Source organism: Thunnus albacares, chromosome 20 (assembly GCF_914725855.1).
Source record: "Thunnus albacares chromosome 20, fThuAlb1.1, whole genome shotgun sequence".
In the NCBI taxonomy this organism is placed as follows: domain Eukaryota; kingdom Metazoa; phylum Chordata; class Actinopteri; order Scombriformes; family Scombridae; genus Thunnus; species Thunnus albacares.
In genome coordinates this window covers 25,376,663-25,400,466 of record NC_058125.1, presented here as the reverse complement: position 1 = coordinate 25,400,466, position 23,804 = coordinate 25,376,663, and the positions used below count along the sequence as shown (strand labels likewise).

The 23,804-nt window shown below is 39.3% G+C and overlaps 1 protein-coding gene across 2 annotated transcripts; it reads left to right on the top strand.

Moving 5' to 3' along the window:
* The first annotated feature begins 1,273 nt into the window (after window positions 1-1,273).
* On the top strand, window positions 1,274-22,893 carry st6galnac (ST6 (alpha-N-acetyl-neuraminyl-2,3-beta-galactosyl-1,3)-N-acetylgalactosaminide alpha-2,6-sialyltransferase). 2 transcript variants are annotated; one of them, XM_044338234.1, is made up of 10 exons: window positions 1,274-1,422; window positions 2,592-2,953; window positions 12,968-13,322; window positions 15,140-15,305; window positions 16,498-16,672; window positions 17,973-18,111; window positions 18,752-18,855; window positions 20,537-20,620; window positions 21,256-21,355; window positions 21,886-22,893. In XM_044338234.1, the coding sequence occupies exons 2-10, from the start codon at window positions 2,799-2,801 to the stop codon at window positions 22,054-22,056; spliced, it is 1,449 nt and encodes a 482-aa protein (XP_044194169.1). In that variant the 5' UTR covers window positions 1,274-1,422; window positions 2,592-2,798; the 3' UTR covers window positions 22,057-22,893. The 2 variants fall into 2 exon arrangements, with proteins under 2 accessions (XP_044194169.1, XP_044194168.1); XM_044338233.1 differs by having other exon boundaries at window positions 2,589-2,953.
* Window positions 22,894-23,804: the final 911 nt, after the last annotated feature.

Below are 23,804 nucleotides of genomic sequence, written 5' to 3'. Positions count from 1 at the left end.
CCCCTTTTTTTTTTTTTTTCCCCCGAACATGTAGCTCTTGAACGCACCGTTTTTTTCTTACCTTGTTTTAGTTTAGTTTTTTGTTGTCAAGTCATGGTGATGGTTCGAAAACTGTGAAGAAGAAGAAGAAGAAATACACGGTGACTGATCTATCAGTGAAAAGAGAATAAAAAGAAATACTGGAAGACACACTGTGTTCCTCGTTTGTGTTGGTGAAAACAGACAATTGTTTCCTTGTTTCTGTCCCCTCAACCCCCCCCCCCCCCCCCCCTCAGCCTCCCAGCGTCCCATCATCCCTCGCTCTCTCAGACCATAACTCCTGGGTCTGGAGACGAATAAGAAGAAGAAGAAGAAGAAGAAGGAACATCATCAATCACTTCTTGTCAATACCCAGTGGAATCCAAATTCTTTGCCAAAATAGTTGTTGGTTTGGAAGCTCAATATCCAAATCGTTTAAGTACATAGTTTAGTTGTTTTTCCACATTTAAACTGTTTCTTGGAAGTGGATATTTTGCAGTAACAGCTCTCTAATTGCCTCTCCCTCTTAGCCGCTTTATGTAGACAAACTCGGAACCTCCTCAGGGATGTTTCAGCCCATACATCTGGAACAAAATGTCCAGAGCTGACCCACTTCTTCTCCTCGTTTTCCCCCCTTTATTTTTTTTTTTTTTCTTCCTTGCCCTCCAGCTTGTTCACTTCCTCCGGACTGCCAAAGCAACCGGTGGTGCGTACTGAAACGTGTCTCCCCTTTCAGCACATTTCCTTTCTTTTCACTTAGGAAACCGAACCCAGACAGGCACACAGACTATTGACTCTCACTTGGCTTGGAGGGCCCAGCTGACTGGCTGCTGGATGGATGGATGGATGGATGGATGGATGGATGGATGGAGGAGTAAATGGCTCTTGTGACTCTGGAGTGAAGTGTCTTCCTCTCTATATTTTGAATGAGCTGTCAGCTGTGTGGCAAGAAGTCGAGGCCGCATGTTCCTGCTTGTCACTTGACAGTTTCTGTGTCTTCATACATTCATACATGTGTGTGTGTGTGTTCCTCCTCCTCCTCTTCCTCCTCCTCCTGCCTGTCATTCAGTGTGTTATGATTCAGGGTCTCCACACATTGTGAGCATAGCAGAGATCCTTAGAGCTGCCTGCTCATGTCTAACTTAGTTGCAGCCGGCAGTGGGCTTCCTCCTCTTCCTCCCCCTCCCCTTCCTCATGCTGTAGAGCTGAGGGGGTTGACCAATTGCCAGCAGCTGTTGCTCATTTCACAATGGTCCCGCCCATACAGCAGTGCCGAGGCTGGAAGTGCAGTCGCTCCACACTAGATGAGCAGCACGGAGCTCTTCTAACTTACAGGAATATGTCTACAGTGTGACTACCGTTAAGGAGAGTTTGCTACCACAGCACACTGAAGACCGGCTGGTGGTGAGAAGACAGTTAATTCTTCTTTATTTGATGTTTTTGTGTTATATATATATATATATATATTTATATATGTAAAGAGATTTCTGTTTCTGTGTAACGGAAACAGAGACAGACAGAGACGACAGAGTGGAGTCCTCTGAGTAAAAGGAAGAGAGAATGAGTCATGACACAGTCTGATGCGTGTGTGTGTCCTCTTGTTTTCGCTCTTGACTCTTCATCAGTTATATGTAGAGATTATCTGCTTACTTTTAAAAGGCATTAATTTAAAGTAGTAAACTTAAAGCTTTTTTTTGTTTGTTTTTGTTTGTCTGGGGAAAAATACAGATATCCTGATATGTTCTGTTATCAGAGACATGGGAGTTTATCACCGGATCACTGCAACACATTCTTTCCATTCCCCATTTAGCCTCAGCCAGGAGACCCTACAGCGCACAAGCCTGGGAAACTGTATCGCTCACATTGTCATCAGTGCCTGTTATTATTATTTTCCTGATTCATCCAGTTATTAAGTGGTTACTCCTGATCGGGCTTAAGAAAGCAGCTGGAGACTTAACTCGAGAAAGAGAGGTTTAGGTAGAGCAGAGTTCAGCGGCTTTGGCCTCGAGCTATGTTTATTACTCTGCTTACAAAGAGGTGAGAAGTGGAGAAGGGTGGTGCTCGTAGTGTATGTTAATGGCTTCAACTTCCAGTGAGACCTCACTTGACCACAACAGGCCAATGAGAAAGCATTTCCTTAAAAACAGGGTTTCTAGTTTCCTGCATTTATTGTCATTACATTTGCTGTCACCCATCAGCTGCAGCTGACATTTTCTACATTTTGTTTGTTCAGGAAGAAAATGTTCAGCTCCTCCTGGATAGGGTATCATGATTTTACATGTGGTTGTTTGTAGCTAGTGTGTCTTCTTTTGTATCTTGTAAGAACAGGAGTTGCCTGTACAATAAAGAGAGCAGAATAAGAATAAAAGGGGAACGTAAAAGGATATGAAGATCCTGTACTTTGTGTGAGAGGGCACGAGCAAAGGTTTCATTAAAAAGGGATTATTTGGGACTCTGTTGACACTTAAATATAAAGTTTCCCCCTTTCTATCCTGCTCCCCCCCCCCAGAGTCTTTGCCCTCGTTCCAATTTTCTCTCTCTGTCTCTGCCACCCTCCCTCTCTTCTGTAGCAGTGTTGAAAGAAGCCCAGAGTGGAGCCCAGAGCCTGTTGAGGGCTAATTAAATCCCCGCCATCACCGACACCCCGCCCTCCCTCCTGTGGTTCACCAGAAAAGACGGAAAAACCGTCCTGAGCGGGATAGCATCCTCGCCTGCCTCCTCATGTTCCTTCAGGACGAGCAGAGGGCAGGGCCAGCACACGCACCGTGCCGGCCGGGGTCATGAGCTCCATGACTGGGATGGCTCTCCAGAAGAGGCTGTTGCTCGGCCTGTTGGTTGTCAGCTCTGTGCTGTTCGTCTACGTCCTGTGTGTGAACGTGGAGGGTCCTCTGTCCTGGTCCATAATGCCTCTCCGCTTCTCGCAGGTGTTGAGGAGGTGAGTTAAGGGACAGAACTTGCACAGGTGTTTTTTTGTATACATGCTTAGGTTTTAGGTGACAACAGTCTAATATATTATGAAATGCAACTTATCAGACTTTGTCAGGGATGTAATTATCCTTGATTTATTTTCATCGTTGCCCCTGACAACAGTGATGTTTTTAATTATTTTGGCTCTCTGACAAATGAAACAAAGATCATGAGGTTAAAGTTCTGCTTTTACGCTTTCATGCCCTCATTTAATTTGGTGAACTGTGTTAGGGCATGTACCAATTTTTCATACATAGTTCCCACACTTTAGGACAATGCATCAGGATGGAGATCCTAAATGTACAGTAAGTCAAGCAGAGTGGTAAGGTCAGTAAGTCACATGAACTAGATCCAACTGATCATGTGTTTCAACAGCTGAAAACCAGAGTGAAGGCAAAAACATCCCCTAAAACAAACAGGAAGTGAAACTGACTGCAACAGAGGTCAAACAAGGCATCATAACAGGAAGATACAAAGTGTCTGCTGATGTCTGAGGGTGCAAAGGACACTAAATGTGATGTATGATGAAAGAAAGTATTTAGTTTTTCACTTGCATAAAGTTTGGACTTTTTGAAAGACAGAAGCTGATTTTTAGCCCACTGGATTCTACATGTCCCATAATGCAACTTGATGGTATCTTTTTGTTATGTCGCATTCACATCATGTGGGTTGGATGGTAGACAGCAAGCAAGTCACCAAACAATTCAAGACGGTTGTATAATTGCAGAGTTGAGAGACAGATTTAAAAAGTAGAGTTATAATTAAAGCGGCAGAGGCTGAGATATCTTGACTTTTCATCCCTAGTATGGGTCAAACTCTAAAAACACTGGATACTACATTTCCTATAAAGCAATTTAAAAGAATCCTTCATGAGTTTTTCCAACTCTAATCCAGTAGTATGTAATGCAGACTTTCTGTTTATAAATTTTTAATACAAGCTCCAGAAAACTGAAGTAACACTGATTTCATCACTATGACATCATCAGGGGTTATCAGATATACTATAAATACTCAGAAGACATGATTCAGCTGTTTTTATTCAGCTGAGTAGCACTAACCATGACTAGTGAACTTATTGGTGGAATGTCCGTTTTTAAAAATACTGTTTATTGACAATATAGCATTAAAGTCCAACTTTAAACTAGAATTAAACTGCCTTTTTGGGCTGCTACAGCAAACATGTCTGCTTTGAGAGAAATTAAATGATTTGTTGATAGGGCACCATCTAGTTTTACATCATTTCAATTAATAACAGTTCCATCATCCACTTAGCTGGAGTCTGTATTTCAATACAGAAAATCAAATCTAAAATCTAAATCAAATCTGCGTAAAGCAGTAACGTGTCGTTCGATCATAGGCAAAGCAGAAGGTCACACTGAGCCTGATTGCATCCTGCTACACGCTACAAGAGCCACGTTAGCTCTCCTGCTAAAGTCTCCTCCTTATGTAACTTACAGACACGAACACACATCTTGTCCTGCACGTTAGCTTGTTGAACAAGTCACCAAACAAACATTCACCGGGGGAAAAGTGCACCGCTAACATCAGTTAGCAGGCTAGATAGCGATTTAGCTGCTAATTAAACAGCATGTGAGCATACTTGCAAATGTCACTCAGATGCTGGTTCGGTCGTTGCTCTTTAAAATCCTGTTCTGTACAGTGTAACGCTGGTAGCCTCCCAGCTAATGTCAATAGCTGGCTGAGATAAACAGGAGCATTTCCCCAAAGACCTTTCTTCTTCATTCTAATGATACAAAACTATTAACAATACATTAGAAAAACAGCAAAGAGGGATGATTTAATGTGATTCCAGTTGCACTTTTCAACTTTCCACGCACTTTGTATTATTAAGTGTCAAACTGTGTATTTATATCAAAGCTTTTAGTAGATAAATCTGAATGTCACAGTGGAATTTAATGTGAACAGAGTTTACAAATTGGAAACTGGTTATTACCTTCCCATAAGACATGAACATCCCGCTTTAAATGCTCCTTGCATAAAAATTGGGGACTCTTAATAAAAAAACATTCACAATTCCCAAATTTGTTCCTCTGACGTGAATGTTAATACCTTCAGAGTCAGATTTAACCCTCATAGTAACCCTCATTGTTTCCTTTTTAACATCAAAAGCGCTTCAAAACAGTGCCAACACAACAAAAAACTTTTCATAGTCCAATAATACTTTCTGAGTGCACGGTTTATAGTATCCATATGCTATTTCAAAAGGGCCTAAATCGTAGACAAGATGGAGAGATGATGAAGAATTCAGTTGTAAAATGGGACAGGGCTAAAGGGTTAAACTCTGAGATCACGAGCGGTATGAAAAGTTCCATGGTTTTTTTGGAACCGCCACTTATTCCCCCCTCTAGTTGTATCATTGTGGTTTTAACAAAGAAACCACACAGCACTCCGGCTGCACTAATGAAAAAAAGGCCTCGGAGTTATTTCACTGGAGGTGGTCTCTGACACACGTAGCCTATGTGAAATGTAAGCTTTGTTATTGTGGGCAGTGCTCCAGGTTTAAAACGCCAGATAAGATGCGTTAAGTCAGGGGGAGAGAAAATGGAAAAGATGGCTGGTTTTTCAGCGGTCTGTGTCAAGGCAATAAACGGTGAGTTCACAGATTCTTTCATATAAAAAGCTCTTTAATCTGGGTAAAAATAACCATGTGAACATCCACATCACTTCCCGGCTGTAGCTTCAGACTCTGGAGCTTTTAGATGTAACAGAACTCATGTCTTCAGTTTCAAATTTTTAAATTGAAAGGTTTTTTTTTTTTGTGTTTTTTTTGGCAAGACCACATTGAGATACACTATTGTCAAAGCATACGTGTTACGATCCGGCTCAAATGGTCGGAACAAAAGGGAGACACACCATGTTTAAACAATAGATAACTCAAATTAATCAAATTAAATGACGCAAAGCAAAACCTTAACTAAATATTTAATAAGTCTGAGGTGTGGAAGTCAGTGGTATGAGTAGTGTGTGTGTGATGCATGAGTGGAGAGTTTGTGTGTGTTGTAGGATGCTTGACAGCAAGAAGGAAGGAACTAAAGCAACATAAACAAATCAAAAGTGGTGCCTGTAGGGAGATGCAGAGACGGGGGCTTAAGTAACCTAGGAACACCGGTCCCAGGTGTTCCGGGTTACTCCAATTAGTCACCTGCAGGGTGAGGAGAGACACGGGTTGGTAACAAATCAACATCACACATGTTAGTATTGAAATGAATGTACAGCATATTGAAGACTGACAAAAGAGGACAGTGAAATCCCTGCAAAATGCAACTTTTTAGTGGATACAAATACTAAAAATGGAAACAAGAGGAGGAAATACTCATTCCAAATGTAATAATTTTTATTTAAGCTTTAAAGAATAGTTTCACTTTTGGAAATGGTTTGTACTAAGAGTGAAATTTGATTTAAATTCATGACTGGTGATTTTAATTAGGAAGACAGATCTTTCCAAGGCTGTAATTAATGTCTGTCGCCTGTTTGGTTTTCACCGATTCACCGATTAACGAACCGACACACATTTGTTCCTCCACTCAAACTATTATTAACCTTGTTTTAATGTCCGACAAGGCTAGGAAAGGTAATACAAGGAAGATAGAAAAAATGTGCTGAACTGACAAAACTCTGGGACAATTAGGTCTCTGGAAAATTATAGCAAAGACACATTCATCCATTGTCTGAGTAAAGTGAATTGGTCTCTTGTATTGCATTGTACTGACATGGATAAAGCATGTTGTTCTTTTAAATATATGTTTTAGAAGATGAAGTTGGCTGTTAAGAAGAGAAATAAACAATGTGTTGGATACAGTAAAAGGCTGAAAACATCAGTCTAAACATTGAGAACAGGGTTACAGCAGATAAGAAGGAGGTCACGTCATTCTCACTAATTATTTCACATCGGTTGCCAGCAGGCTAGTTAAAAGGTTATCAGGCCAGATAGGACAACGTGGGGAGAGTCATGTCCATCAGTCCTACTCTCAGCAAAGGGTTCAAGCTGATGGCCTCTCCTTGGCAAAGGTGTCTGAGCAACTGGTTTTGATAATATTCTAGCTAGATTCTTAAGAAATACAGCTGAAATCATTACTGAAAAATGATGACTGTATCTGTCTGAGCAAGGCTTTTTTTTTTTTTTTTTACCAGTGATCTTAAACTTGTTAGAGTGATTCCTCTCTACACTCAACTATAGGCCTGTTTCTATCTTGTGTACTCTAAGATAATTGAGAAGATAATTTTTTATCAGATTGACAACTTCCTGTCCTCATACAATTTACTGTATGAATTTCAGTCTGGCTTTCAAACCTCCCACTCCACCGACATTTGTTGTATTTAACTGACTACATCGGGAAGGAGGTAGACAAGGGGAATTTGTGTGGTATCAGTTTATGAATCGTGCTATTTTATTGTCCAGCCTTGAAAGCCATTGATATTAATGAGACAGCAGTCAGATGGGTAGGTTATTCTCTGAAAGATAAGAAACAGGTGGTAGACGTTGGTGGGTCAAAGTCTCATCATAGGTCTATAGACTGTGGAGTCCCACAAGGAAGTGTACTCGGCCCACTCTTTCTTCTTAGACCTGATGTATGTTTGTATACGCTGATGACTCTGCAGTTCTGTCTCCCATAAAGATAAAAGCATAGTTCAAAGTACACTGAGTGCAGAACTTCTTAATGTAAACAGCTGGATGACTGATAACAAGTTCTCGCTCCTGGTTTTAACGTTGTTGTTTGGTGACACTGTACTTTGGCTGTGTGTTGGATAGCTGTATGTCAGGAGTGGGCCAGGCTGAAAAGATGCTCGCCAAGGTCGATCAAAGAATACGCTTCTTAGCCAGAATTTTAAAAATTTCTGGACAGGAAAGCAATGGTGACCTTGGCAGGAGCTAATGTTCAGTCTTATTTTGACTATGCCAGCTGTTCATGGTACAATGGCCTAAATAACTTAATATCTTCAAAACAGACTTCAAACTTCTCAAAACAAAGTAGTCAGGGTTATTCTGAAACTCACCTTGACCCTTCTCATTTTGAGAGACTTGGGCGGTTGAGAGTACAGGAAAGAGTCTCTCAGATTGTGCATTGTACATGAATTTGTGCACGGTGCTGTCCTTTGTTCCTCCCAGGTTTATGAGTAACCTGGGGAGGGAAACATATGTGCACGTGGCAATAAATCAGGAACCAGGAAATCATAAAATCATTAGCAGGTGTTGAGTAAGAGTGTTGGCACCGGTCATTGTATTGTATTATATTATTATTGTTGTTATTCTTTCCATGTAAGCTCTGCCATCTTGACCTCTCCGCCACATACCCCGCATCCCCAGAGGGACAACACTGGAAATAAGCCTCAGGGCTTTGTTGTGTTATCCTGACTTTTCCTTGTATGTAAGCACTCAATGGCCTGGCAGTGCTGGTGTGAGCCCAGATGAACACTGACACAGGTTTTGCTTGCTGTAATCATTCCTCCTGTTCATACTGATCATCAGAAGATCTCTTCATAAGGCACTTCTAATGGAAGTGATGGTTGGGGACAAAATCCACAGTCCTCCTTCTGTGCAAAAATGTATTTAAAAGTTTATCTGAAGCTAATATGAAGCTTCAGCGTCCAAATGAGTCAAATCAAGTAGATATCTTTCAACGTTACAGTCTTTTTAGTGCCAAAGTTCCTCTTTTTGTTACTATACTTCCACCTGCAGCTCAACAGGGAAACACTGTCCGAGGAAACACAAAGAGGGAATTTGATGCTAAATGTGTCAGATATCCACTTGATATGACTAACTCAGACTGCTGAAGCCTCATAGAAGCTTCACATCAACTTTTTAATGACTGTGTGGACACACTGTGGATTTTGGCCTCCATCACTTCTATTGAAAACACATCTGAAGGATCTTTTAATATCCAGTATGAACAGGAGGAATGATTACAGCGAGGAAAACCTCTTTCACTGTTACTATGGACACCTGACTGTTGTTTTAAGACACACTCGGAAAAATTGTGAACTTATCCTTTTTAAGCTTTATTTATTCAGGAAATCTGACTGAGATCAACATACAGCCAGGATTAAAATACTACGGTTCATTCACAAAATAATCATTACAGACACACAACTTAAAACAAATCAGAAACATAATGAAGAATAGCAGCCAGTAAAACTTTCCCCTCAGAGGAACAAGTGTCTCTGACTTGAAGCTGTGTTGCAGGTTATTCCAGTAGTAAAGGTTTATACCGTGTTACCTGAAACCAGAGTTTGTATGAGGAACTTTTGAAGCCAACCTGCTCTGTGACCTCGTGTCATGGTTATTAACTCTGAGCTCAACCAAGGATGTTAAGTATCTTGGCAACTTAGATAGCGAGGCCTCATAAATGAAGACACAGGTATGCTGGCGATGACCTCTGATCTTTATATATAACTCTTAAGCGGTGGGTGTGATAGTTGACTTGATAGTGTACAGTGGTTTAAAGGTAGGGCTCATTTACCCTGCATTCCTAAAAACAAACCACATACAATACTTTATACATACAAGTAGTATTTATTTCATTTTCATCTTATTATTTTAATGATTTTTTTTCTTATCAGGAAAAACAACAGAGCCATGAAAACATTATCAGCTGCGTTTGTGACTCAGTTTAGAAACTTTTCCTGCAAGCTAGTAGTATAGCTCTACTACTACCAAGGAAATATGCTGTGCATCAGGTTATAAATTAATGAATTAATTAGATTTGATTGACAGTGGCATCTCCGTGGCAACATAAACAAACAACCCCACAACATTTGACCAAAAAAAATTTGAACTCGAGGTCCACGTATGTGTTAACAGACAGCGTTAACGGCCGTGTTGATGCAATAAAGCCTGTGAAATGTTTAGTTTATCTACGCCAACAACAGTAGTTTGTTCAGTTTTGTTTAATAGCACGTGTCATGTAGATGATGTTATTTGTGTTCAGGGAGTGTAAGAGTGAGAATATTTCTAGGAAACGGGTAGTATAAAGCCCGTGAAGTGTTTCGTTTATGTACACCCACCACAGTAATTTGTTCAGTTTTGTTCAATAGCATTTTATTGTGGCATGTAGATGTGTGTTCAGGGTGTGTAAGAGTGACAACATTGCAAAGCCTACAGAGATTTAAGCTGGAAAGGTTAAAGGTGCAACTATAATGTGATGTTTTCAGTTAGTTGTACTGAGTAAGAGAGTGCTGTTCATGCAGAAAATATGTTTTATGTACGCTCAATATTGTTTCTGTTGTGTAGGAAATGTTAAGGTGCACTGTTTTACACATTTAGATGTCTGTAGCGTTGCATACAGGATGCTTAAATTAAGTGAAGTCCACTGATATTACAGTTCAGAGATAGTAGAGCCGATGCTAGCTGAGTTAACACCACAATGATATGAATAACATTGCTGTCAACTGTTTTACATATGTTTTGCACAGGTGGCCCCTGAGCTTCATTATTAACCTGTAACATTTAATATGTTCACTCCACTACAGAGAAACGGCTCTTGGAAAATATGTATCCTGAACATAATTACTGATCAAAAATAGACGTGTTTAATTAACCACAGCCTCCCAGAGACTGTGATAGGTGGAAATGTTAAACTGAATCAAACGGTACCTTTAGTCGTTGTGGGAGGTCGGCACGGCACCTTTTAGTCTAATAATGTGTTATAAAATGTACAAACAACAACCTGCCCTTGAGTACAAACATTACAACGGATGCTAACACGAGTTTATCTGTAAGTTGAAGCAATGTGATACACTGAACATCTGTATTTACACATGTTGATCATTCATTAAGGTTCGTTATGCCGTAGTCACACCAGCTTTGTGTTCCGTCCTCAGTCAAAATGTCCTGGATCCACCGCTGCCTCTCACAAAAAAAACCTGAGCTCAACGTCTGCTTTAAAAGCCTCAAATAGGGAAAAAACAAAATATTGTTGCAGGAGAACAATATACACATATGGTTAGCGGCAGAATTTAATTAATATAGTGTAATTCTTTCCTTCTCTCTTCCTTTCTACAATCTATTTCAAGGTGACCTATAAAACACAAACAGCACCGAGTTTCCTGCCGTCTCTTAGTTTAACATTAACAAGTGCAAATTACACTTTAATACAGCAGCTTTATTACATTTGTGACCTTATCGCCGGGCTTTATGAGGTTTACTCACCGCTGAGAGAGACATCAGCAGCATCTGTTGCTTCAGGATAATAATACTGAGCCAATCACGAGGGGGGTGAGTGAGCGCCATGGTTACCTGAGGCTGAGGCACTCTTTTCTGTCAGCGTGTGTCTGCTGGTCATAATGTACAACAGGAACATGCTGAAATATTTGTTTTGAACAGTTTATGCCTATAAAACACTTCACAAAGACTCCACTGGGGGAATAAAAGTCATCCAGAAGAAGAAAAGGAGAACTTGGAGTTTCAGTTTAAATGATAAAGACGCAACATTTAACCCTCTGAACTTTTTGTTTTTTGGTTTCATATCTCAAGTATTTCCTCAGTAGTCAAACTTGGCAGTGCAACAAAGCTGTAAACAAAACCCAAGTAGCTTATCAGTATGACAACGCAGCTGAACGAATGCCAGACAAAATCGTGTCTGGCATATCTGTATCTGTATAAAAAAAGAAAAAAAACATTCATCCCACATGCCATACATCAGTTAAACCAGTAATTAATGGACATGCCAGTATTGTTTTTGAATAATGTGTATCTGGCATTTTACTTCTTAAATTGGCATTGACATTTTTCAGTCTAAATTATAAGGTTTTCTTTAAAATAACTAAACAGATTAATAGATAATAAACTCTCGTCAAGTACTAACTTTTACACTCAACCCCCACTACTGTCATCACATTCTGATTTTTTGATTTACATTTTGCCAGAATCTGGTATTGGGAAATATGTGACGTCATGTTTTATCCAACAAGGCCCCCTTTAATTCATGACTGTATTCACTTTTCCAAGTTATGCAGTGTGAAACTAAGTCGTTAATTAACTTTATTTTCCTCCACAGATTTCAGATCCTCCAATTTCCTCATATATACATAATCAATGAGTTATTGTGTCGAAACGTGACAAATAACATGTTGTGTGTGGCATTTGGCCGTGCAGATAGTTTCTATTTGCCCAGTATAATCCCCTCAGACACACAGTCCCTTTTTTTTTTTTAAAAAAAAACCTGTTGTGAAACTGGTGACACCCTGTTCTATGGTAGCAGGACCACTGTTTCATAGTTGACATTGTGAGGAGTGTACAAGCTGACAAAACAGAGAACAGTTTGTTCACTGGTAGACATAGTACAGTACGTTCATTTACAGTACATAAACTAAAGACATTAAAGGAAAAATACAACATAAACCTCAGCTGTACCCAAAAAAGACCCCTGTGTCTAAAAAAAAAAAAGAGTTATCATTACAATGGATGTGGATCTCCTCTAGAAAAGTACCACATTTTCCTAATATTACATTTTATCACCATTATACCACAATGAAACATAAGAAAGTGCAACCTGCTTGTTTAAAAATATACAATAAATAACAACGTGCAACATTCTGCAAGTGTCCTCTGTTTTATACTCTGTAAACATAGCAGACATTCTTCACCTTTTAAACCTGATTCTTTACACAATAAATCACTTCGCCAAAGCAGTGCTACAGCTGACCCTTTTTAAAGGAACAAGTCAACAGTTTTGGAAGTATCATTGCTTACGTTCTTGCTGAAGATGTTAGTGTAAAAACAACAACTGTTTTTTTTTCTCAGTTCTTGGCTTGGAGACACAACAAGACCGCAGGAAGTCACTGCACCCGGCCAAGAAATAGTTTAGCACATAAAGCAAATAAGCCAAAATGTCGACATGTTCCTTTAAGAAAAGCGCAGGTCACCATATGAGGGCATGTTGACGGAGACGAAGGCTTTCAGATGATTCATGTCCAGCAATGACCTGCCCAGGCTAAATGCCAAATGTTGTTCTGTTCTCCGCAGCGACTCGCAAGACTCTGAGGAACCTCTCGACAGACAGATCAACAGCGACCAGCGGACCCATCCGCCCCCCGTCTCCACCCGAACTGTTCCGCATGAACACACACGTGCCACACACACTCCAACTTTAAAGACTCAAACATCCACAGCTGCTGGACACAAACCAGCAGAGGAAAAAGTCCCGGATGTCTCCAAGTCCAGCTCGGGGTCTGATGCTGTGGATAAAGCAAAGACCAGGACCAGGACCAGCACCAAAGGCCCCACGATGCAGCCTCGGAGGCCCACACAGGCACCTGGACCGACAGAGCCTCCCTTCATTGGAGACACTTACATGAGTGACAACGTCCCTCCACAAACAGTGAGTTCCACCTCTTTATCTGTGCAGACCTCTGATCTTCTTAAAATAGATAATGAAGCCATTAATTAATTGGTTTATTAACATAAAATTAAAGCCTCTATGTGTAAAATGTTTATGTGATTATAGCATCTGTCAAATGATTCTGCTGTCATAAGATTTTGTCACAATAAAGAGTGAAAAGACCTAAACTGTGCCTGACCAAAAAATAACTTAATGCACCGTAAAACGACAAATTTGTTTTGTTTTTATCGTTGTGGAAAACAATTTTGATGTTCAACTAATCGTTTAAATCAGTTATCATGCAACAATGCCCAAAATTGGCCGCTCAAATGACTGCTTTTATCTTTCTTATGTATTTTGAATTCGTATCTTTGGGTTTTGGACTGCTGGTCAGTCAGAACGAGCAATTTAAAGACGTCATCTTTGGTTATTGGAACCTGTGACAGGCATTAAATAGGCTAAACAAATGTAATCAATTGAATTAAAAAAAAAAAAAAAATCAATTAGTTGTGCCTAGTGCGGTAGATTATGGTACATAACGAACCATAAAATTGCAATTTGTCATTTTACACTTTGGTTTTTCATCTTTAGAGGTGCTGTTGGACAGAGCTAGGCTAACTGTTTCCATCTGTTTCCAGTCTTTATGCTAAGCTAGGCTAACCAGCTGCTGTCTGTAGCTTTATATTGAACGCACTGATCCAATTTGTTTTAATTGAAAACACGTAGCCAACTATGTGAGAATTGAATGCTTCTCTCTTTTTAAAGCATATTTTGAACTGAATATTTTAGGTTTTGGGAACTTGTGACAGACATTTTTCACTAGTTTTGAACATTTAATAGGTTAAACAATTAATTAATTATGCAAAAATAAAGACAGATTCATTGTAAACTTCTGATGTATGTGACATAATCTTCTGTATAAACCAGAAGCTTTCTATTCCTTCGGGCAGATGGTTGCACGTATGTTTTTGTTTGTCTCATTTGAGATGCTGTCATCGGGCGGCTCCCACACTTGGGCGAGTCCGTCTTCCCAGTACATACGTATCAGAAAATTGAGTCATGTCTCCTAGAGCCTGGCTCTGTTTCACCATCTCCCTACTACCTCCTAAATATGTGTCATCGACACTGAATCCTAAATATGTGTCATCATTGCAGAATGTTTTTGTTGCCTTGTCAGATGGTCCAGCGAGGGGAAAAGGCAGAGGAAGAATGGGAGATATTATGAAAAAATGATAGGATATTGTAAGAGTTTGATGAAAAAAATAGACTTATATGATCAATCGGATCATTATCATATGATTTTCTCATGTATTTTTGTATGAAACAACTTGCAAAGTAAAGCCTGAGTTGCACTTTAAGCTTTGAGCTGTTACATGAGAAGCGAGTGCACACAGACCGGATCGATAATTGAGTCCACAGAGAACGAGGAGCAGATAACACAATTAATGAGATAAAGTTGTTTATGTGTTTATGTGAAACCTTTTCATGCTTCCTCATCCACCCACATGTGGTTTTGTGTTTTATGCATCGGCAAAGTGTATCCGTGTAAAGATCAAAATGAATGTTTCTCTTGTCGAATCAAACCTCCAGCATCATTCCTCGTGTTTGCGTTGTTCTTTTGTAGCCGTGTAATTACTGGATAATTGCCTCCAGTGAGTCTGGAGGTTAATATAGAGGCTGTGCAACCTGACAAGAGGAACTAATGATGCTGGCTTTGTAATGATCATGACTGTATGTTGCCTCTGTGTTGTGGTGGATGTGAGACTTTCTGCATGTGGTCTGATGATAAACAAGGCTGTGTTATCTGCTCCTCTCAGGACTGCCCCGATGGTATCAGAAGTAGAGTTGCAAAAACAGACTTTGGTGGGCGTTTTCTGAAGAATATTCCAGTCCTACAGTGGGCCAATCACACCACACGTGAACAGCACCAGCGCCTGAGCAAATACCCAGGAGCACATGGCTGGGGAGGGATCGATTACAAGAGTAAGTAACAGAGTATTTGGTTGGCTTAAACTGAAATGAGTTTTGAAAGAACACGTAATAATTTAACAATCCCCTAAATCAGGGCCAGATTAACCCACTAGAGAACCCCGGGGGCAAAAAATGAGCTGCAGTCCCCTCTTGACCCCCCCCTTAAGGAGCCAGTATACTCCATCAGAACTGCTTGTTGGACAATTGAATAGCTCTTTTTTATAAAAACCACAACTACAATCGTCCCCTAACCATAACCCCGTCGTTATTATTGTAGCCATGACGATGAAGGTTGCCTAACTTGGAAGTAGTAGCTTTAACCAACACCACGTTTCTTCAGTTCAGAACAGCTGTAAACACATTTGATTTCCGACATGATCGGACTACATGTCATACAAACCAGTTCTGTGTATATATATATATGTGTGTGTGTGTGTGTGTGTGTATATATAGTATACTGTGTTGCACAAGTCAAGCAACAAGCTTTATTGTATTTAAACTGTGTTAGTTGCCGGCAATTTATTGAAATCAATTTTATTTAAGAATATGCACTATGTAAGTATAAAAGCAAGTGAAATTCTATAGGTGATAAAACCAGATTTTAACAACAGGAGCTCAAGAAAAAGATGCATGAAATCTTGTGTATTTCAACTCTTTCTAACGGTGTCTTTATGTGCGTAAATGAACTGTAGATGTGTCCTTTTGTTTGCAAACTGGCTTTCAAATTGCCCTTGAGGAAGTCTGCATCTGAATATCATGAGCAAATACAGAAATTTAATAAAAAATCTCCTGCTAACATGACCTTCATGGTGGAGATGTAATGTTCGACCGTCTTTTTATAACAGTAATAGACATGTTGTGTAGACACTGAAGGTCCTTCAAAGCTGATGATGTACTGCCTGTTTTATTATCAAAAATTTGCTTTCCAAATATGGGCCTCATCATAGTTAAGATGATTATCATGTTGAGATAATAGCAGCTTCCTGTCTGTGGGCCCACACATGAAGCCGCGGGTGATTTTCTTTCTTTTCAGACCAAAACACAACCTGAATCTGTGGGCGAAGGCAATTACATAGGCACAAAAAAATCAGTTGTGAAGCAAATCTTTCTCTCATGATTCATGGATCTTTTTTTAAGACCGTGTTAAATAGATTACATCCAGATTAACTCTGCTTTGTGTACGTGTGTGTGTGTGTGTCAACAGCGCTGGTGGAAACTCTCTCTGTGCTCAACTCCTCTGCTAACCGGCAGATGTTGGACGACTGGGAGAATCACAGCAACGGATCTGAGTGTATCCGATGTGCTGTGGTGGGAAACGGAGGCATACTGAAGGATTCAAAGAAAGGGAAGGAGATCGACGGTCACGACTATGTCTTCAGGTAGACACTGACTCTGGCTTTGTAAAGTAATCCTGCTAATCCTAAGAGTTTCCTTCCTAGAGCACAGTTATATCCTGACAAACCCAAAAAACCTTTTATACATGTTTTCCCCCCAAAAATGTGCAAATGTGCAGAGCAACAGACAATTTATAATCTTTTACAGTTGTAATAAAGTCACTCAGACAAATGAACCTGGTAAAAACTGTGTCATTTTTATGCAACGTGCAAGGAAAACAGTAAATAAAAAGCATTATGTAACTTAAAAATACAATCAATAATTTTATTATAACACCCCCAAATCCCAAATTATTATAGTACATCCTTCAAGATTGCAGTTTTTATACAATCTTGAAAACTGCGTTATAGTGCTCCACAAATTTGCAGTTTGTAACATCACTAAATCATCAAATTTGCTGTAACACCCCTAAATCCTACAATTTGTTATAGTATTGAATCAGGGCCTAAAGTTTGTAATAAGACATATATAATAATAATAATAAGAGGAAGAAGACATATGTCACATATTGTAATTGTTATTACCAGACTATTTTTGTTGTAGCACCTATAAAATTTGTCATTTTTATAATGACAAATATATAACATTTGTTCTAATGTCCCCTCATCATAAAATTTATTATAGTTTTCCTCAGTTTTGTAATTTTTATAATCACAAAATTTGATGTAACACCCCCAAATCCTAAAACGTACTATAGCACTTCCTAGTTGTGTATTTTTTAGTGTATAATCCACTAAATACTCAAATCTTAACACTGTTTGTCAATGAAATCAGGGAGAGTAAATAGTTAAAATCTTGAGTTAAGCTAAGGATTTTTAGCTTTTTAAACTTTTATCTGAGTTAGTTTTACTTATAAGTTGGGTTTGACAAAGGTGAAGCTGACAAAACTGCTCCATCAACTTGATACTTGAAGTTTTTTTTGGTGGTACCAGCACTGTCGGTGCCTCAACAAATACAGTGAGTGTAAATAGTTAAATTCAAACGATGATAAGAACAGAGGAGGCTAATTAGAGTTTACGATTTTCAGCTGGTTTGGAGCTGAAGGACCCTGAACAGCTGCTTCTCTCATACCTCAGGCCCCACTGGTCTCTGATGTTTGTCAAAAGGCATTTCTGGCAGTAAATCTGAATCAGTAGAGTCCTCTCAGTGCAGAGACTGATGTGTGTTTGCTGCATTGACTGATGATGCAAATGATAATTAACAGAACTCTTGTTTATGTTTCCATGCACGTCTTTGTGCTTGTGTGTGTTTTGATCCGTGTTTGTGGACACTTGTGATCTTCAGGACCAACGGGGCAATCATAAAGGGCTTTGAACAGGACGTGGGGTCTCGGACCACCCACTACACATTCTCCACCAACACACTGATGAACTCAATGAGGAGCTATGCGGGCGTTGGGTATAAAGGACCCCCTCTGTCTGAGGTCAGCATAATGTCTATGGCCTTAAAGGGGACATTAGATACTTTCTGTCATTCATATGCTGTTATAATGTCAAACATGTAGGTAAAAATGTCGCCTGTGAGTCAAATGTCAGGGCTTCAGCCTGCTCCGACGCTCTGCTTGCAAAGTAACCTTTACGTCTCCATCACACTGGCCTACAAATGGTGTCTGTTCTGTAGTCTTTGTTGCTAAGGTTGTTCCACGGGTTGTTTACGTTGCTCACTCGCATATTTCGTATCGGATTCAGGCTCCAACATGTACAGATATGCAGTAAAAAATGGGGGAAAAGAAGCAAAATCCGGCTCCTCTTGTTTGTTTACGGAGCCTCCAGAGGTGGCTGACCAATCAGAACAGAGTGGGCTCATCAGGAGGCGGGGCTTTAAAGAGACAGGAGCTAAAACTGCCTGTTTCAGACAGAGGCTGAACTGAGGGGGCTGCAAGAGCCAATATGAGATAAGATAAAATAAGGAGTTTATATCTGTAAACCACTTAAAGATATTCCAGTAATATAAAAACAGACCTGGAAATGTGCATGATACCATCCTCTTAATGGTAAAACACAGACATAAAATCATAAAATAATGAGGCCTGGTTCATATCAAACTGTGCTGCTCTCCAACAGGAAACACGATACATCTTCCTGCCTGATCATGACCGTGATTACCTGCTGATGAAGGCCGCGGCCACACACACTCCAGTAGAGAGAGGGAACGAGCGAGGCAAAGAGTAAGGACCACTTAGCCGTCGTAAAAGATGATGCAATTTGAGTCTTGATGATGTTCTCGTCATGTTCTTTTTCCTCTTTACGTCTCTCATTCATTCACAACTCTTTGTACTTTATCAATCTGCTTCTCTTGTAGTTTTTCCAGAAATCACAGTCTTGTTTGCTCTTTTATTTTAGATGTTTTCACTCTTTCATAATGGTTATGTGTATACAGTGGTGGAAAATAACATACTTATGTTACAAAAGAATACATTTACCAAAGATCTGAAGTACAAATTTTGAGGTATTTCAGAGGGAGATTGTTGTTCCTTTTACTCCGCTACATTTATCTGACAGCTGTACAGCAGATACAAGTCACCTCATTTTTCATACACATATAATCAGACTTTTTGTTATGAACAGTTTCCAACTTGTAAATAGCGTTCACGTTCAACAAACAAAATGTAATTACGACTTGGACGCTCTGATATATTTGACTTGTGTGACGTTTGATTCGGTGTAACTTGATTTAATACGGATGTCGCTGAAAACCAAACAAAGATGGACGCCTTGTGTCAGCCAAAGTCCATCATTCTAGGTTAATTAAACCCAGATTTAAAAAAAAAAAAAAAAAAAAAAAAAAAAAAAACTAACTCTGCAATCACGCAACAACCTTGAGTTGTCTGAAGCTCTTCAATGCATAAACATATCAACATGGGATTTTTTCATCCCATATTATGTGTAAATGCACCAATAATAATAATCCAATAATATAATAAATAAAATAACACTCTGAAAGTGGCATTTCTGTACAAGTACTTTTAGTTTTGATACTCTAAGTACATTTTCTGATAGTACTTCTGTACTTTTACCCTTTTAATTCTACTGTTTTGTCTTTTACTTCAGCATTGTATAAGTACATTTTCCACCTTCTGTGTAAATGTGTGTATATACAGTGACTGTGCAAAAGTTTTAAGCACTAAAAGTAAAGATGCTCATGAATACTTTTTATTTATCAGTTAAATTCATACAAAGTTCAGTAAACAGAAGACACTTAAATTAAACCAATATTTGTTTTTCTTTATGACTCTCTGGATGTATATTTGGGGTCGTAGTCACGCTACAGAATGAATCCCTGCTGGTTTTACATTATTTATAAGAATCTAAACATCTGTACTGTATGTAGTCTGGTTCAGTTGATGGTAACTGGTTTTTTAGACGAGTAAAAATGGTTTAAAACTAGCCGCAAATCTCTCACACAAGCTTCCTCTTCAAAATCTATAAATACAGCACACTGGATTAATAGTTCTGCAGCTCTGACATGTAATTGCCGACTCATGGTGACTGAGCAGCAACATACTGCCATAAACTGAAAGCTAAAATCTCTCTATAGGCTGATTTTAGTTTTACTCTTTCTAGGCTTGTTGTACAGAGCACGTGGAAACTGAGCAGTTGTTGCATCAGTCACTGTTACACATTGTCTAATCTTCATCATTTCCGTATTCACACTATTCTCATGTTTTGCAATGCTTGTGTCTATCTAGAGGAAAGAGCTGAAGTGCAAACGCTAGCATGTAAATGTTTAAAATAAGTACAAAGCAATCTTATCTTCTGCTAAACTTTCAGTCCTTTTGATCTCGTAGGTGGATTTGTGTGTGTGTGTGTGTGATCTTTTGTAAGTAATATATCATATTTGCTCCACAGTCCATCCAAGTACTTCGGAAAGGACGTGTCTGCTCGAAAGTTGAAGATGTATCACCCTGATTTCATCCGTTACCTCAGAAATAGGTGAGAGACTAACATACGTGTCAAATAGATAAACTGAAACCACAGTGTGCTGCTGCTGGAAAGTCCCCACACTGTGACAGAGTTCAAAAGAGGACTGTGATGTCAAACTATCAATACAGCACTCCAGTACTTTGAGTATTTCCCATTTTATGCTACTTTATACATCTACTGCACTACATTTTATCCATTTATGACAGCTTTATTACTTTGTAGATTCATATTATTAATACAAATTATTATCAACTAATAATATTCTGATGTATAGTATTTTCATAGATTATGCTATCTGGCAGTATATAAAGTAGTTAAAACCTACTTTTACCAGCTGCAACATTTGTGATTTTCATGCATTTTAATGTATCAATGATTATAATCCATTAATATAATATACTGTATTATTCTGAAATCAGCCGTTCTGCATAATGACTGCTTTTACTTGTGGCACTTTAAGTATACTTTGATGCTAATATTTTTGAACTTTGAAAGCAGGACTTTCACTTGTAACAGAGTAAAATATCTGATTACTCTTTTCACCACTGCAAACTACTTGTGTGCAACCTTCATGTCTTCTTTCTCTCACTTTTGCCCAGTTAAAGCTCCAGAGTGACACTACATATTTATTTGTTTTGTTGCAGATTCCTTCGATCTAAAGCTCTGAAAACCAAATATAAGGACATTTACCGTCCGTCAACAGGTGCCACGATGCTGTTGGCTGCGCTGCACACTTGTGACCAGGTAGGATCCTCCATTGGTGCACTTTACGTTGTTGTTTATTTACTCTGGTACAAGGCTGCACTTGTCTGATAGCGTGAGAATGTTTTGACTCTTCGCCGCTGGCCTTGTAAGAGCACGTCCTGCATCTCTGTTATTGTGTAGCCTTGATGAGGGGCTGATAGTGACTCATTCAAACCACAGTTCTGTAGAAGTGCACTCGGGAAAATGAAATTGTGCAGTGCCTTGCCAACTGTTTGATTTATTTAACGGATCACCCCACAGTTCCTCTCAGAGTCCAAAGCATGTCATCACTTTTAAGAACCTGTTTTTCAGCCTGTCTACAGCCGAAATGGAAATAAGCTGGAATATAATGACTCAGGCTAAGTGGGTCAAGTCAAAACATGTAGTAAATTAAATCACAAATTGAAAGCCCACTGCTAACTTTTACATTTTGGTAGATTTTTAAGGTAATCAGATATCAGAATGTCTTTTAATTCTCTGTTTTGTTTTGTTTTTTTTGATTGGCTTTTGTGCTTCCTGTGCTGATAAAGGTGAGCGCATACGGCTTCATGACCCCGGACTATAAGAACTACTCTGACCACTACTACGACAGAAGCTACCACTCGGTGGGCTTCTTCATCAACCACGATCTGCGTATGGAAATGACTCTGTGGCAGCAGCTGCACCAGGCGGGGCTCATACAGCTCTACATGCACAAGTGAATTAAGATCGACCAGAGATGAAGTCATTCTGTCTACTCAGCATACATGTTACCGGCACAGTCGAGGGGAGACAGGAAGTTCAAAAGCAGGTGACCTTGCCTGTCTCCTTTCGCAATGACTGTTCATGACTCTCTGACTTGAGCGAAACAAACAGTAGCAGAGGTTTTCTTTTCATGAAGGAAACAAGGATTTTTTAAAATTTTTTATTAATTGACAGCTGCTATGATTGTTTAGGCGCAGATTTAATGTTATTTATCAACCAAAATTTTATCTAATTTTAACAAAATTTCCCAGAAAACATATTTTTGGTGATTTTCAGGTCAGAATAAGTCCAGAGAAATAGGTTAAAACCAGGTTAAATATGGCTGAAAAGATTTTAGCTGCTGTAGCTGTGTGGTCATGTGGTATTCAAGCTCCCCAGAGGATAAATCAGATCAAAGCCTTCACTTATCTACTGAAATATTTCATCATATACCAGACGGATTGGCACAAACCGTTGTACAGATGTTCGTGGTTCCCAGATGATGTATCTTAATGACTGTGACTTTTCATGTAGTGTCACTGGCAGGTCAAACTTTCACTTTTAGGACCAAATACCTGCAAACCTAATGACATTCCCATCTGCATTTAGCTAATTAGCATTTAGCATCAGCTATTTAGTGCTAATTTGCAAATGTTATCATGCTAACACACACAGTACACATCTTATCTGCTAGTTAAGGATATGGACGGTGATTTTTTATATTTGTCTTATTGTCAACAAATACATTCAAGTATTGTGTGTGCATCCAAAGCCTGATGTGTCTTATTCCTCTATGCTGTAGACCTCCGTTGTCGTCCAAAAACTATTAAAAACCCGTCAGTTAGCCACGCCGCTGGGTGACATGTTCCTTCACCACAAAGATTACGGTCACGTTAATTTTTTTAAAAAAATGGCTCCAAAGACTAACAACGACAACAATCACATTTTCAGTCTCTGGAGAGTAGTTCTGTGTAAGACAGTTGCCACTGAGCATGTGCAGACACGCAGATCCATTTACAGAGCTTCACTAGCTTGTTTTGTTACATATCACAACCTCCTGACTTTGTACTGAACTTTTTCAAGAAATTTACAATGTACAATGTAATATTCTAAATATGGCATCTGACTTACATAGGACTACTCTCCAGAGACTGAAAATGTGATCACTGTTATTAGTCTTTGGAGCCGTTTCTAAACAAACTAATGTGACCAAACTCTTCTTAATGAAGGAACATGTCATCCAGTGCAGCGCTGTGGCTCATTGACGTGTTTTTAATAGTTTTTGGACGACAACAGGGATCTACAGCACAGAGGAATAAGATATATCAGGCTTTGGATACACAGACAATTCATTGTTGACTTGGCTCCAAACATGAGATTTTGTTGACGATAGGAAAAATAAAGAAAATCACCAGCCATTGTGAGCTCGCTAGCATTAGCATTTGGTTTAAAGCACAGCTGTGAAGTCCAGCTGAGGGAGAGATGACCCTTCACCCAGATTTAGTCCGGTTTCTAACTTGTTTTGACCTGCAAATCACCAAAAACATGTTTACTGGGAAGACTTTACTATACAATCAGTCTCTGGCTGAGTTGAAGTGGAGTTTCTTGTCTGTATAATAGAACATGTTGACAAGGGACAAGACTGCAATTGAGTTGGCCACTTGCTTAAAATATCCTGTTTCCCCGCCCTAAATAGATGGTCAGAGCACTGCTGGCAGTGGCCATG

Bases quoted from the DNA above. Each gene is read 5' to 3' on its own strand.
- st6galnac (XM_044338234.1), top strand. From the start codon at position 2,799: ATGAGCTCCATGACTGGGATGGCTCTCCAGAAGAGGCTGTTGCTCGGC. The intron at 2,954-12,967 runs GTGAGTTAAGGG...TGTTCTCCGCAG, and splicing joins TTCTCGCAGGTGTTGAGGAG to CGACTCGCAAGACTCTGAGG. The intron at 21,356-21,885 runs GTAGGATCCTCC...GTGCTGATAAAG, and splicing joins CGCTGCACACTTGTGACCAG to GTGAGCGCATACGGCTTCAT.